This window comes from Trifolium pratense, linkage group LG4 (genome assembly GCF_020283565.1).
Source record: "Trifolium pratense cultivar HEN17-A07 linkage group LG4, ARS_RC_1.1, whole genome shotgun sequence".
Lineage (NCBI taxonomy): Eukaryota > Viridiplantae > Streptophyta > Magnoliopsida > Fabales > Fabaceae > Trifolium > Trifolium pratense.
The window spans coordinates 3,371,561-3,383,959 of record NC_060062.1 but is presented as its reverse complement, the minus strand read 5'-3'; the positions used below and the strand labels follow the sequence as shown (position 1 = coordinate 3,383,959).

General features: G+C 35.3%; 2 protein-coding genes across 2 annotated transcripts; both read left to right on the top strand.

Annotated features, from left to right (window-relative positions):
• The first annotated feature begins 249 nt into the window (after positions 1-249).
• LOC123920856 (armadillo repeat-containing protein 8-like) lies at positions 250-8,413 on the top strand. The gene is made up of 9 exons (XM_045973184.1): positions 250-817; positions 3,824-4,543; positions 5,218-5,313; positions 5,397-5,480; positions 6,292-6,526; positions 6,638-6,798; positions 7,077-7,355; positions 7,436-7,618; positions 7,985-8,413. Exons 1-8 carry the CDS (start codon positions 485-487, stop codon positions 7,484-7,486), a joined length of 1,959 nt encoding a protein of 652 aa, XP_045829140.1. The 5' UTR covers positions 250-484; the 3' UTR covers positions 7,487-7,618; positions 7,985-8,413.
• Positions 8,414-10,447: 2,034 nt separating this feature from the next.
• On the top strand, positions 10,448-11,467 carry LOC123882501. Its single transcript, XM_045931368.1, has one exon. It carries the CDS (start codon positions 10,547-10,549, stop codon positions 11,279-11,281), a length of 735 nt encoding a protein of 244 aa, XP_045787324.1. The 5' UTR covers positions 10,448-10,546; the 3' UTR covers positions 11,282-11,467.
• The last annotated feature ends 932 nt before the right edge of the window (positions 11,468-12,399 follow it).

Here is a 12,399-nt window from a genome sequence, read left to right as displayed (position 1 = left end):
GCTTATTAAAACACCATCAAATATTCTTACTAACATAACATAAATAAGGAATGGATTAAGATGACATCGTATATAAACACGTTATTAAAACGAATTAATTAAGCTGACAACGCATAAGCACGTTATTAAAATTAAAATTGATTAATTAGGAAAAGAAGAAGAATTAAGCGGAAACAAAAAGAAAAAGAGCGCCACTTTCTAATCATACAAAGTTCCAAATAAGTCAAAACTTATGACTTAAAATACACCTTCACCAATATCCCATTCCATTCTTTTCTAATATCCAAATCCAAATAAACAAAAACCTCTTCTTTTTTTTCTTTTCCTATTCCCATCTCAAAAAACTCAACACCAAAAAAAAAAAAAAAAATTTTTTAAAAAAAATCAAAAAATAAATAAATAGAGATTTCGGAATCGTAACCGTAGAATGTGGAGGTAGTTACGCCTTCACCTCCACCGTGCATGACCTTCCTCCGCCGTAACCATGCCTTCATCTCGTCCTTCCTCCGATCTAATCCTCCACCGTCTCTCTTCCTCCGATTACGAAATCAAGCTCAAAGCTATCAGAGAGGTTAAGAATCAAATAATCGGTAACCGCACGAAGAAACTTTCATACATCAAGCTCGGAGCTGTTCCCGCCGTCGCCGATTCTCTCGCTAAAGCAAACGCCGATTCCGATTTCGGCTCCAATCTTATCGTTCAATCTGCTGCTGCTTTAGGTAGCTTTGCTTGTGGTGTCGACCAAGGCGTTCGTGCTGTTCTTGATGCCGGAGCTTTTCCGAATTTGATTAGGCTTCTCTCCGCCGTTGATGAGAAGGTGAGTTTGATTAATCAATTAATTAAGTTTAATTTTTGATAGATTAGTTTCAATTGGTTAATTAATGTTATTTGCTTATTTTGTTTTGGTTAGAGATTTTTGTTTAAGATGGAAATGAAATTGGAATGGTTAGAATTGGTATGCTAATTACTAGGTTTCAATGATTGATTGATGTTAAAAAAGAAGAAAAGTAATGTAGGTTATTTGATGCACTGTTCATATTTGGATTAATCTATGTTGAATGCACATAAACTATTATTGTATATAGTAGGTAGAACAAGAATGAAGTTATTGTGATGCCAATTGTTCTCAGCTAAAATTTGTAAGGGATACCTTGATGTTGAAATACCAATGATCCGGGGGCTTGTTTATGGAATGATGTCAATCCGGTGAGGTACCGGAACATGACTTAGAATTTTTGTCTAGTGTTTTTGGTTAGAGTGAGATATCTATATATAAGGAAGTAAGGGAGCGGGGTTTCCAAGCGGTTCCATCTTCCTCATATCTCTACGATCCTGGATATGGGAGTGTCATTCCCTATCTCATAACTCCCGAGAATGTGGGTGATCCTGTGGTGCCAAACAGAGTCGAGGTATGCACGCCTTATACCAACTTTTGTTTTGGTTTTGGGCTTATCTCGGTATCAAGCCCATTGATAAGACACCCATCTTGGTGCAAAGTCATATGCCCTCTTTTTGACCTTAACCTAGGTCCTAATATTTTATTCTGGTTCACAGCCCCCCAAAAACAAGGCCCTAAAGGGACAGAGTGTTTGAAAAATGACCGAAATTATATCGGAGAACTTTTTGTCTTAGGACTTGCTTTGCAGGTTGAGTCATTAATTAGATTTGACTGTACATTTAATGCGTTTGTTGAATAATTAAGGGCCTTTGGTCAAGGAATCACTGGCCATATCCACGAGTTCCTTTAGGATTGGAAACTGATGACGGTTTTACACTTTATCCGGCGGAAATTTCGTTGCTCTACCGCTTGCCTTAGCCTATAAATGCAACTTTCTGATTTAGGTTTTTTCATTCACCTTCACTCACTTGAATCTTTCTTTCTCTTCATTCTTTTCTGTTTGGTTCTAAGTGTAACAGAGGATATTTAGTTTCATTGTCTCTCGTCGACCAACCATACTACTCTTATTGTCGGTCTTTTTATGGCAGAGCATGAGAGTAGTATGTTGGTCGATGATGGATTTGTGGTGCTATGTTGAGAGTAGTATGTTTGGTCGAAAGGAATCCTCTTTTGTTGGATGATGCATCAATTAAAATGGGGGTTCCATTGGCGACGGTTATTCCGTTTGCCTCTGTGAACATGAACAAGGGGTTTTCTCTCCTTTCGACGCCGGATATGCCAGCTAAGGTTTTTAACCTTAGGGAAAAGAGCCGGAGAGATCAATTCGCCCTGATGAGAGGACTTGAGGACTTTGTTCATCTTCTCTTTTCTTGGACCTGACTCCCAACCAGCGGAAATCCAGGAAATAAGTTTTTTCCTGGCGGAGTGTGAATGTGGGGCTTTGTGATCTTACACCTTCCTTCTGGAGGGAGATGTCTATGGTGAGACCATGCTAGTTCCATTCAGCATTCTTGAAAATTGGATTTCCGGATCTTCCCTGTCCATGCGCATATGTAGAAGCTTTGGTTGCTTCTTATGCTCCGTAGTGAGCTTTTTTTGGTAAGTTCTTTGGTCAGAAGAAAAGAGAGGCCAGGCTCTCCGCCTCTGACAAGAACAAAAGAGAGGCTACTTAAGGATGAATCTTTAAATGACGTGATTTAATTCCTTTTGTAATTTTGCATTTAATGTTGTAAATGTAATAGTTATATTATGTTGTACTGATTCTTCAATAATACAAAGTTTTGCTTTCTGCATTTCTTGTTGCTCTGGCGTGTTTATGTATAATTGTCAAAGACAAATTTTGCGGATTATAAAAGTCCATACTGAGTATGATTCAAACTCCCAGATCCTTTGAAAGGATGACCGTTTGTCGCGTTATACCTTTGCTCAAAATATTAAAACTTTGACACTATCGTGATATTTAATGACCGTATTGGTGGAAAGTAAAAACCCTCTTTTCGCCCTTATCCCGGGTCTTAACATTTGAGACTAAAATACTACACCAATATCCATTCTATTTTTCTATATCCAAATCTAACCATAAGAAAAGAAACAAAAACCTCTTACCTCTCTTTCCCTAATCCCATCTCAAGAAATTCAAATAAAAATTTTAAAAAATAAATAGAGATCTCGGCATTATAGCTGTGGAATGTGGGGGTAGTTACACGCAGCTTCTCCTCCACTGTGCGTGACCTTCTTCCACAGTCACTATGACTACTACTCGTCCCTCATTCGATCTAATCCTCCACCGCCTCTCTTCCCCCGATTATGAAATTAAGCTCAAAGCTATCAGAGAGGTTAAGAATCAGATAATTGGTAACCCTACCAAGAAACTCTCCTACATCAAGCTCGGAGCCGTTCCCGCCGTTGCTGATGCTCTTGCAAAAGCAAATGCCAATTCCGATTTCGTCTCCAACGTTATTGTCCAGTCCGCTGCCATTTTAAGTAGCTTTGCTTGTGGTGTTGACCAAGGCGTTCATGCCGTCCTTGACACCGGAGCTTTTTCTCATTTAATTAGGCTTCTTTTGGCCGCCGATGAGAAGGTGAATTCGATTAATTACAGAGTTTAATTTTTGATAAATTACTTTCAATCGTTTAATTAATTTTTTTGCCTTTATTGTTTTGTTAGAAATTTGTGTTTAAGATGAAAATGAAATTGTAATGCTCAGAATTGGTAGATTTATTACTAGGTTTCAATGATTGATAGTCCTTTACGAATTGAAAAAAAGCAAAAAAAAATTATAGGCTATTTGATGCACTGCTCGTATTGACATTAATCTATGTTGAATGCACATAAACTTTTATTTCCTATAATAAGTAGAATGAGAACACGAACTCGCACACTTTTATTGTGATACAAATAAACCTTTCTTCACTTGGTTTCAGGTTGTGGATGCGGCTGCACGCTCTTTAAGAATGATTTATCAGTCAAAACTGGCTCCAAAGTTTGATTTTTATAAGGAAGAAAACATGGATTTTCTACTTTCACTATTGAGAAGTGAGAATGAAAATCTTACTGGACTAGGTGCAGGCATTGTTATTCATTCGTGTGAGACAAGTGATGAACAAAATATATTATGTCATGCTGGTTCTTTAGAGAAACTTATTAGTGGTCTTGATGGTTCTATAAGCCAGAGAGATGCTAGTTTAGAGTCCTTAGCTACAATTCTTAAAAATAATCCAGAAGCTGTCTCTAAATTTGTGGAGCTTCAAAATGAAAGAGCGTTGCGGTCTGTAATTGAATTAACCAAGGACAAATATCCTCGGACAAGGTTACTGGCCTGCTTGTGCCTAATCTGTATAAAGAATTCTTCATCTTGCTATTTGCAAGACATAGGAATCAAAACCAAATTGATATATATTTTGCTTGAGCTCCTTGATGATTCTGGTCAAGTTGGAGAAGAGTCTTCCTTTGCTTTTTCGAGTTTAGTTGCTGGAAAGGAAGATTTGCAGAAGTTAGCATTTGAGGCAAATGCTATAGACAAGTTCTACAATCACTTGCAAAATTGTGCCTTACATCCCAAACGTCTTGAAGGGATATTTCTAGCACTGGCAGATCTTTGCTCAAAATTGGAATGCTGCAGGTCAAAGTTTATGTCATTGCAGGTTTGTTGTTTCATCGATACTACTACCAAATCTCATGTATTTGTTGACAATAACTATTTTTATAATGCCCCCCGCCTCACTTCATTTAATATGCAACTGAGTTCTTTGCTGCAAAAATAACCAATGAAAAAAAGAAAACTGTAGTTATCCTTTCTTATATCACCTTCTGACAAGGTTCACACAATCATATTGAAGGATGAGATGTAGCAGGAGATGCATGATACGAGATAATCAACAGGCTTACTAGATATGAATCCTGATACTAAATAACTTGAAATTAGCTTTCTACAGAATGTTATAATTGAGTTTTTCTTTCTCTTTTCCCTCCTTTTCTTTGCAACTTGCCATTTTTGGATATATGTAAATGGTTTCTCTTTATTTTATAGAACATGTGAGAAGCATTAAGCATATATCTTCTTTCCTGTGTCTAGATGGGCCTAAAGTTATTTTCCGTATTATTTTTAGTTTATACTGTTGATTATATAATTTTATTGTTGTATTTCATTCCGCCAAAAACATGTTTGAATTGATGCAATGTGTTTCTCTTCTATATGCATGATAGTTCTGTTGTTGTATAGCTATTCAATGTTGTAATGGTAAAATTTGAATTGGTAAACCATGTACACAGATACTAAGTCCACTTGCAACTCCTACTACAATTTTTGTGAATGCAGGTCTTAAATCTATTAATCAATGCCTTAACACATGATGAAGCCAATGTGCGCACTGCAGCTTGCATTTGCTTAAAAAGTGTCTCACGATCAATCAAGGTATGCAATTTGTGACTAACTGGACTTCATGTTTTTTATGTTATATAATATTTATAGCTTAATTCTCATAAAATGCCATTCAGAGTTTGAGTGCAGGTTATTTCACGAATGAAAGGATTGTCATTCCATTGGTCCGGCTTCTCTCGGATCTTTGCACTTCTGTCCAAGTATGTGTAATCATATTTATAATTTTTTTTCCCCTTGTATATTTAAGTTGAAGTGAGTGCTCTGCAGCTTTCTTTCATCAAGAAATGCATAAATGATTCTGCTAATCGTGGTGAACTATCAGAATCTAAACTTTCATCAAGAAATCCTTGTATATTTTGTACCACCACCCATCTTAAAAGTTCCAATGTTTTATTTATGAAATTGTCATTATATATCCACTCTTTGGCACTTGTTGATAGTCTATTCACGATAATACATGCTTGCATTTTAAACTATCCTTTAAGAAATTTTAATAATTTAGACTTGGAACTAGAGATTGAAAGATTAGCATTGAATTTGGAAGTATGGTATTGATATTGAAGATGTATTGTATTTGATGCTGAGTAGGAAGGGCCAACTTAAAGTGTTAATATTGGACTAAACTGTTGGACAATGATATTCATAATTCAGTATTCAGAAGAAGGTTTTGATTGACTGTATTTTTTTTCTCTTAATGTTATTTGGATCTTGTCACCAAATACAGAATTACAGATGTGTTACATTACAAGAAAATCTGGTTTATTGTTGAACGAACTGAGCTGTTGAGCACTAGCAGTATTGTATCTTGTGCTAAAAATGAGGAAATCACGAAGGCCATATATGCTATCCAATTTATTATTTTATTAATGATAATTATAAGCTTACCCAACACTTCATTACTTTCCCAAATGTTATACTTCTTGATTAATCGTTTTTACAGAGATTCTACCTCATTAGTTCTTAGTTATGGTAAAGTTTAGTAAGCATAGCTATTTTTATGTTGTCTTCCAGGTTGCAGCACTTGGTGCTATTAGCAACATAGTGGTGGACTTCACACCAGATAAGTCAACAATCATACAATGCGGAGGCCTTAAAGAGCTTGTCCAATTGACAAAGTCTATGGATTCGTCTTTAAGGTTGAATGCTGTGTGGTCCTTGCGGAACATGGTATTTCTTGCGGATAAGATGTGTAAGGAAGCGATTTTTATGGAGTTGACAGTGTCTGCAGTAGCTAGTCTTATCCGTGGTAATAATCTTGACTTTTAGTCCATATCTTTTCTGATCAATTGGTGCCTGCCAAAAGAAAGTTCTCATTGGAAAACAAAGAAAGTTGTCATTGATTCTGTATACTCTGCAGATCCCGAGCCTTCTGTTCAAGAGCAAGCTTTGGCCCTTGTTCGCAATCTTGTAGACGGATGTATGGATTGTATTGAATTTGCTTTTGCTGAAGATGGTATCATACTGGATGCTGTTGGAAGTCAATTGCAAAAATCCTCAAAAATTGAAATTGCTATACAGGTGGGTAATAATTTCTGAATTAATCAGACATTGTTGGAATTTATTCATTACAATAGGCATTGATATCAAAATTTGGAGAATGCATTATTCATTAAAATTTTCCAGTATGCTAACTGATCCTTTCATAATATGTTTTAATGATATGATAAATTGAGCGAAGCCATCAATAACATTTGATATAAAATTTCCGATGCTTATGGTAAACGTGGACATATAAAAATGAAAACATTTTATTGAATATTTATTCTTAGTGCTGAATATTTTTTTTTCCGGTTTAGGGGATGTATGTGCTCAGTAATATTGCAAGTGGAAATGAGTTTCATAAAGAAGCCATAATGCCGCTGCTCTTTCCAGAAACAGAAAATGGATCTCACTCTTTCTTAAGCCAGTATTTGCAAAGTACTGACAGCAGCCTACGCACATCTGCTGCTTGGGTCATAGTAAATCTCACTGTTCCTGCAAGTCCTGGTGCATTTGGCCGGATTGTAAAACTGCGCAATTTTGGCATTGTTTCTCAAATCAAGAGAATGGTCAATGACTCTTGCATGGATGTGAAGGTCCTTTAATCTTCATTCCAAGTTGATTTTGTTTTATACTTCCTCTTGGTCAATTTGTAAATTTTCTTTTGTTGTTGCAGCTTCAAGCACGACTTGCACTTGACCAGATTATTTCTTTTGGTGATAGTTAAATCAATCAGTCAGTTCCTCCATTTGGATCCCTTGGGATGCAGTCAGCGAGAAATCCTAATACAGTTTATTTTCTGCCGTTTTCACACCTTATAAGTAATGGGTATTCTGCCTTCTGCTTCGCTTCCAATTAGGTATGCATCAGTGGTTTACTTCAACAACTTTGTCCTAGAAATTCCTTTGTAGATTTTTTTTAATAGGGTTTCAAGTAAAATTATTGAAAAATGGAATTGTTGACAGTTAGTTGTTATTGTTAATATCTGTTTAAGCTTATATGATAACTATGACAGTAAATCTGCATAAAGCTGGTTGTCGTTCAATGTATGTGATAACTATTTATTTTTCTTCCATTTGCTTTGTTTTAGTGTGTTGTTGTCTCTGTTTTTTTTTTAATCTGATACCAGTGTATTAGTAGCATGTTTTACTTGAAGGTTTTTTAACATGTTCTATTCTTTTATATGTTCAATTCATTCATGCTTTTTAAATGCTTCCCTTTGCAGGTGTATCAGATTGCTTTTATTTTTTTGAACCAGTCAGAGCAGTGTAAAGTTTTTCAATTTTGTAAGCACTCCTGACCCGGTTACCATTACCCCCCAAAGTCTATATTTCTTATCACTTGCGTTATGTATTACTTTTTGTAAGTTGGGAGCTCAGAGTAGATTTACAGGCTATAGTATTGTACCATATACGAGTAGTCAGTCAGTGTCAATTTTAGAACTTAGTTTCAACTTCATTGTGGTTCTGATGTAATGGCAAATAGTGGAGTTGTACGTGTAAGCAAAGTGCCGAGGGGGTAATGTTTGAGGGTGTTTCTGGTGTCCATGCATATATTGTAATTTGTGTAAACTATCTTTTGTGGTTCATAAATTGGTTGTTCTATTTTTGGTAAAACAGATTACTCAAGTTTGTTGCTCATTTTATGAGCCTAAGTAATGTTTTGTTTTAACAGCCAAATGATGCCTTCTCAATGCATCATGGTGCAATTTTTGGTGATGAATAGATATGGCAGACATGAGGCTCTAGATAAGCTCCCTTTTTGCTGAACCTCTCATTCGTCACTCACAAAGAATTACTTTTGAATGTGAATGCTGGATAACAATGCAAAAAAATCGATTATCATTTTTTTAGGTGCATATATAGAAGAGTAGATTTGTGCTTTCGATCCTTTGTATAACAAAAAAAAATCCACTTGGTCTGGTGGTAATGGTTTGGGACCTGAGAGTGTGCTGTGCTTCTTCTTAAGGTCCCAGGTTCGATTCTCCTAGTGCCAATTTGGGTGAACTAATTTAGCTTAACAATTAACAAAAAATAGTTTATATAAAAAGTAAAATTGGAAAGGAAAAAGCTTCACACAAAAGTTTATTTTCCCTTCAATAATAGTATAGATTACTAATTTAATTGCTTAAAAAATAAATACTAATTTAACAATTTAACAATTATTCTAAATATACCGATTTAACAATAAATATAAAATTAAGAAAAAAATAATATATTAAACTCAAGTGGTTAATAAACTCTCCTTAAGACAAATTGTTTGTGAGAACTCGATTCAATTTTTTAGGTTAGCAATTCTTAGTTATATTTGACTTACCTCACGCCAGACTCCAGATTATCAGGGTCCTATCTTCTAGGAATCATAGGATTAATAAAAAAGAAATTAAGATAGAATAGCGGTGAAAAAAACTCTTTAAAGAAACCAAATCTAACAATTATTCCCTTTAATAATAGTATAGATTACTAATTTAATCAACAATTTAACAATTATTCTAAATATACCGATTTAACAATAAATATAAAATTACGAAGAAAATAATATATTAAACTCAAATGGTTAATGAACTCCCCTCAAGACAAATCGTTTGTGAGAACTAGATTCGATTTTTTATGGGAACAACTCTTAATTATATTTGACTTACCTCATGCCAAACCCTGAATTATTGGAGTTCTTTCTTTTAGGAATTATAGGATTAATAAAAAAAAATTAAGATAAAACTTTGTACCAATAAAAAAACTCTTTAAAAAACCAAATCTAATCTAAATTAATAGTCTAATTAGTCCCATATCGAAAAGATATGTGACAAAAAGATATTTGACTTACCTCATGTCAAATCTTGAATTATTGGAGTTCTTTCTTTTAAGAATCATAGGATTAATAAAAAATAATTAAGATAAAAATTTGTACCAATAAAAAAATTCTTTAAAAAACCAAACCCTGACTAATAGTCTAATTAATCCCATATGTCTAAGGTGAGGGCTCTATCAAGTCCCTCACCGGTGTACCACTCAAATCCACCGTTAGATTTGAAAAGTCTATATAATTTAATAATTTGTCACCACACCAGATTCAATTTCTTTCTCTCTCCCTCGGCAGTTCACACTTTCTTTCTCCACGGCTGCAGATAATTGCAATTCTACTTTCAAAGCTTAATTCCTTAAAGGACATAAAATATTCATATTAAAGGTTTAAGTTTTACAATCTGGGCAATTTTGATGGTTTTCTTAAACTAAATATATATTGAATAGTTTTTGTTTATGATTTTGTTACTCTGATAAATATCTACCGGCACAAATATCATGACAAAAATCATTCAAAGAGACAGTTTGTGTTGGTTGGGCTTAGACAATGAATAATCCATGTAGTTGTAACCTCTATTGTGTTTGGAGGATTCAAATTTGAAGAAAAAATGGCAGGGGATTGAGAGAGAAAGTGAGAACTGCCGAGGGAGAGAGAAAGAAATTGAATCCGGTGTGGTAACGAATTATAAGATCATATATACTTTTTAAATCTAACGGTGGATTTGAGTGGTACACCGGTGAGGGACTTGATAGAACCCTCACCTTAGACGGCACCATCGAAAAGATACGTGATATCGAAAAGATATGTGACAAAAAGATTTAAAAGTTATCTATAAATACATAAACCGTCATTGTTAAGCTATAACTATAAATACTCAGAACACGATTTCACTTTCTCAGTTTTTCACTCTTCGCAGCGCCAAAGAATACGATTCCGATCTGCCACCGCACCGGCGGAGATAATTCCAATTCAATTGATTCCAGCCATGGCTTCCTCTCCGGCATTGTGTTATCTCACTCCAAAAGACACGTATCCGAAGGAACCTTCACAAATTAGGGTAAAAAACAAAACCCCTGCACCGATTCAAATTACAGCAAAACTAATCCTTGCTGAAGCTAGGGTTCAGGAGGACTCTGTTTTCCGTCCTCCAATCGATAAAATCTCCGATCAAATTGAGCTCAACAACATTGTTAATGATGTCTCCACCATCACAACACCAAAAGGACAAAAATCTGTGATTCAAGAAATCTCAACATGTCCACAAGCACCAAAGAAATCAAAGAAAAGGAACATGGAAATGGATTATGTTAAGGTTATTGATGATGATGATGATTTTTATAACACCAACAGGTCAAAGATTTCGGCTATCAGAAGAAATTTCAACATGCCTACAAGCAACACCAAAGTACTAAGAGAGAGTACCTTCAAATTTCTCAATCTTGTCGATCAAATTGAGCTCGACAAGATTGTTGATGATGTCTCCTCCATCACAATTAACAATGTATGTTCAACACCAAAAGGACAAGAATCTGTGATTCAAGAACAAAGGGTGGTTTCAAAGAAAAGGAACCTAGAATTGGACATGGATTCTGTTAAGGATACTGATGATGATGTTTATGACACCAACAGGTCAAAGATTTCGGCTATCAGAAAAAATTTCAACATGTCCACAAGTAACAAAGTAAGAGAGAGTACCTTCAGATTCACCGGTTTCATTTGAAGGTCAAAGATTTCGGATATCACAAGACTCGGAGATTTTGCTTCAAGATTCTATTCTTTCATTTGTTTGCTAATGTATATGTATATGCTTCAGAATCTTTGATTTGAAGTTAGTATTGATGTTAGGGGACAGTGTTTTATTCCTTAATCCTTTTTAATTTTCTGATAATTTTAGCTTATTATAGTTTTTCACTCACTAAATTTAGCATGATTACTCTTTATAACTAGTAAATTTATGTTTTTGACCTTTGAATTAGTTGTGCTAATTTTCATCACATGTACAAAAGCCAACGACACAGGGTGACAAATTCACCAATACAAAAGGATATACACTGCTAGCTTGACTGAGGCTGGAATTTGAGCTCAACCTAAACACCACATAATTGACTTACCCCGAAAGATTATGTCAGCAGCGCCTCCACAACCATTAAGATTACAAGAACACAATTGCAACAAAAAGAAGTACAACAATGCATATAATAAATTAGGCTAATAGCACCTTCTGCTAAATCTGAATCCAATGCCAAGGATAACAAGATGAGACAAAATTGAATAATGCAGCTGAACCATAGCATAACCAAGGGGATAAACTGGTATGCAAAATCCATAACGCCAAACCAAAACCCACAAACAAGTTACACACTGCAGAAACACTTCTGCAATCAACGCTCCAGACCAACTGCCACTGAAAAATCGCCTCTGTTATGCCTATAACCACCAGCCTGAAATGCAATAATGCCGAAACACACCCTGGGATTCAAAAACCATTGAGCAATGTTGTATTCAGGCTGATTTTTTAAAATGGAGCCAATTCCACGAGTTCATTTTGACCTCCGCAACCATTTTCTCTAAGCAAATGTCTTTATTTTGAAATAATTTCTGATTCCTTGTCTTCCAAATACTCCATTCTCCTGCAAACCATACCGTAGTAACGCGATTTGAGAAGGCTCTACAACCACCGACCAGCCCTTCAAACTGCTCCAAGTGCTGCAAACCTTCGTTTTGAAATGCTGAATAAATCCTAAACCATTGACAGATAGCATACCAGACTCCTGAAAAAACCGGACACTTAAAAAAAAGACGAGAAATAGATTCCTCACTCCCACACCCGCCGACGCA

Excerpts from the sequence above, each read along its gene's own strand:
- LOC123920856 (XM_045973184.1), top strand. The coding sequence starts at position 485 with ATGCCTTCATCTCGTCCTTCCTCCGATCTAATCCTCCACCGTCTCTCT. Across the intron at positions 4,544-5,217 it reads CAAAGTTTATGTCATTGCAG|GTCTTAAATCTATTAATCAA; the intron begins GTTTGTTGTTTC and ends TTGTGAATGCAG. Across the intron at positions 5,481-6,291 it reads ATCTTTGCACTTCTGTCCAA|GTTGCAGCACTTGGTGCTAT; the intron begins GTATGTGTAATC and ends GTTGTCTTCCAG.
- LOC123882501 (XM_045931368.1), top strand. The coding sequence starts at position 10,547 with ATGGCTTCCTCTCCGGCATTGTGTTATCTCACTCCAAAAGACACGTAT.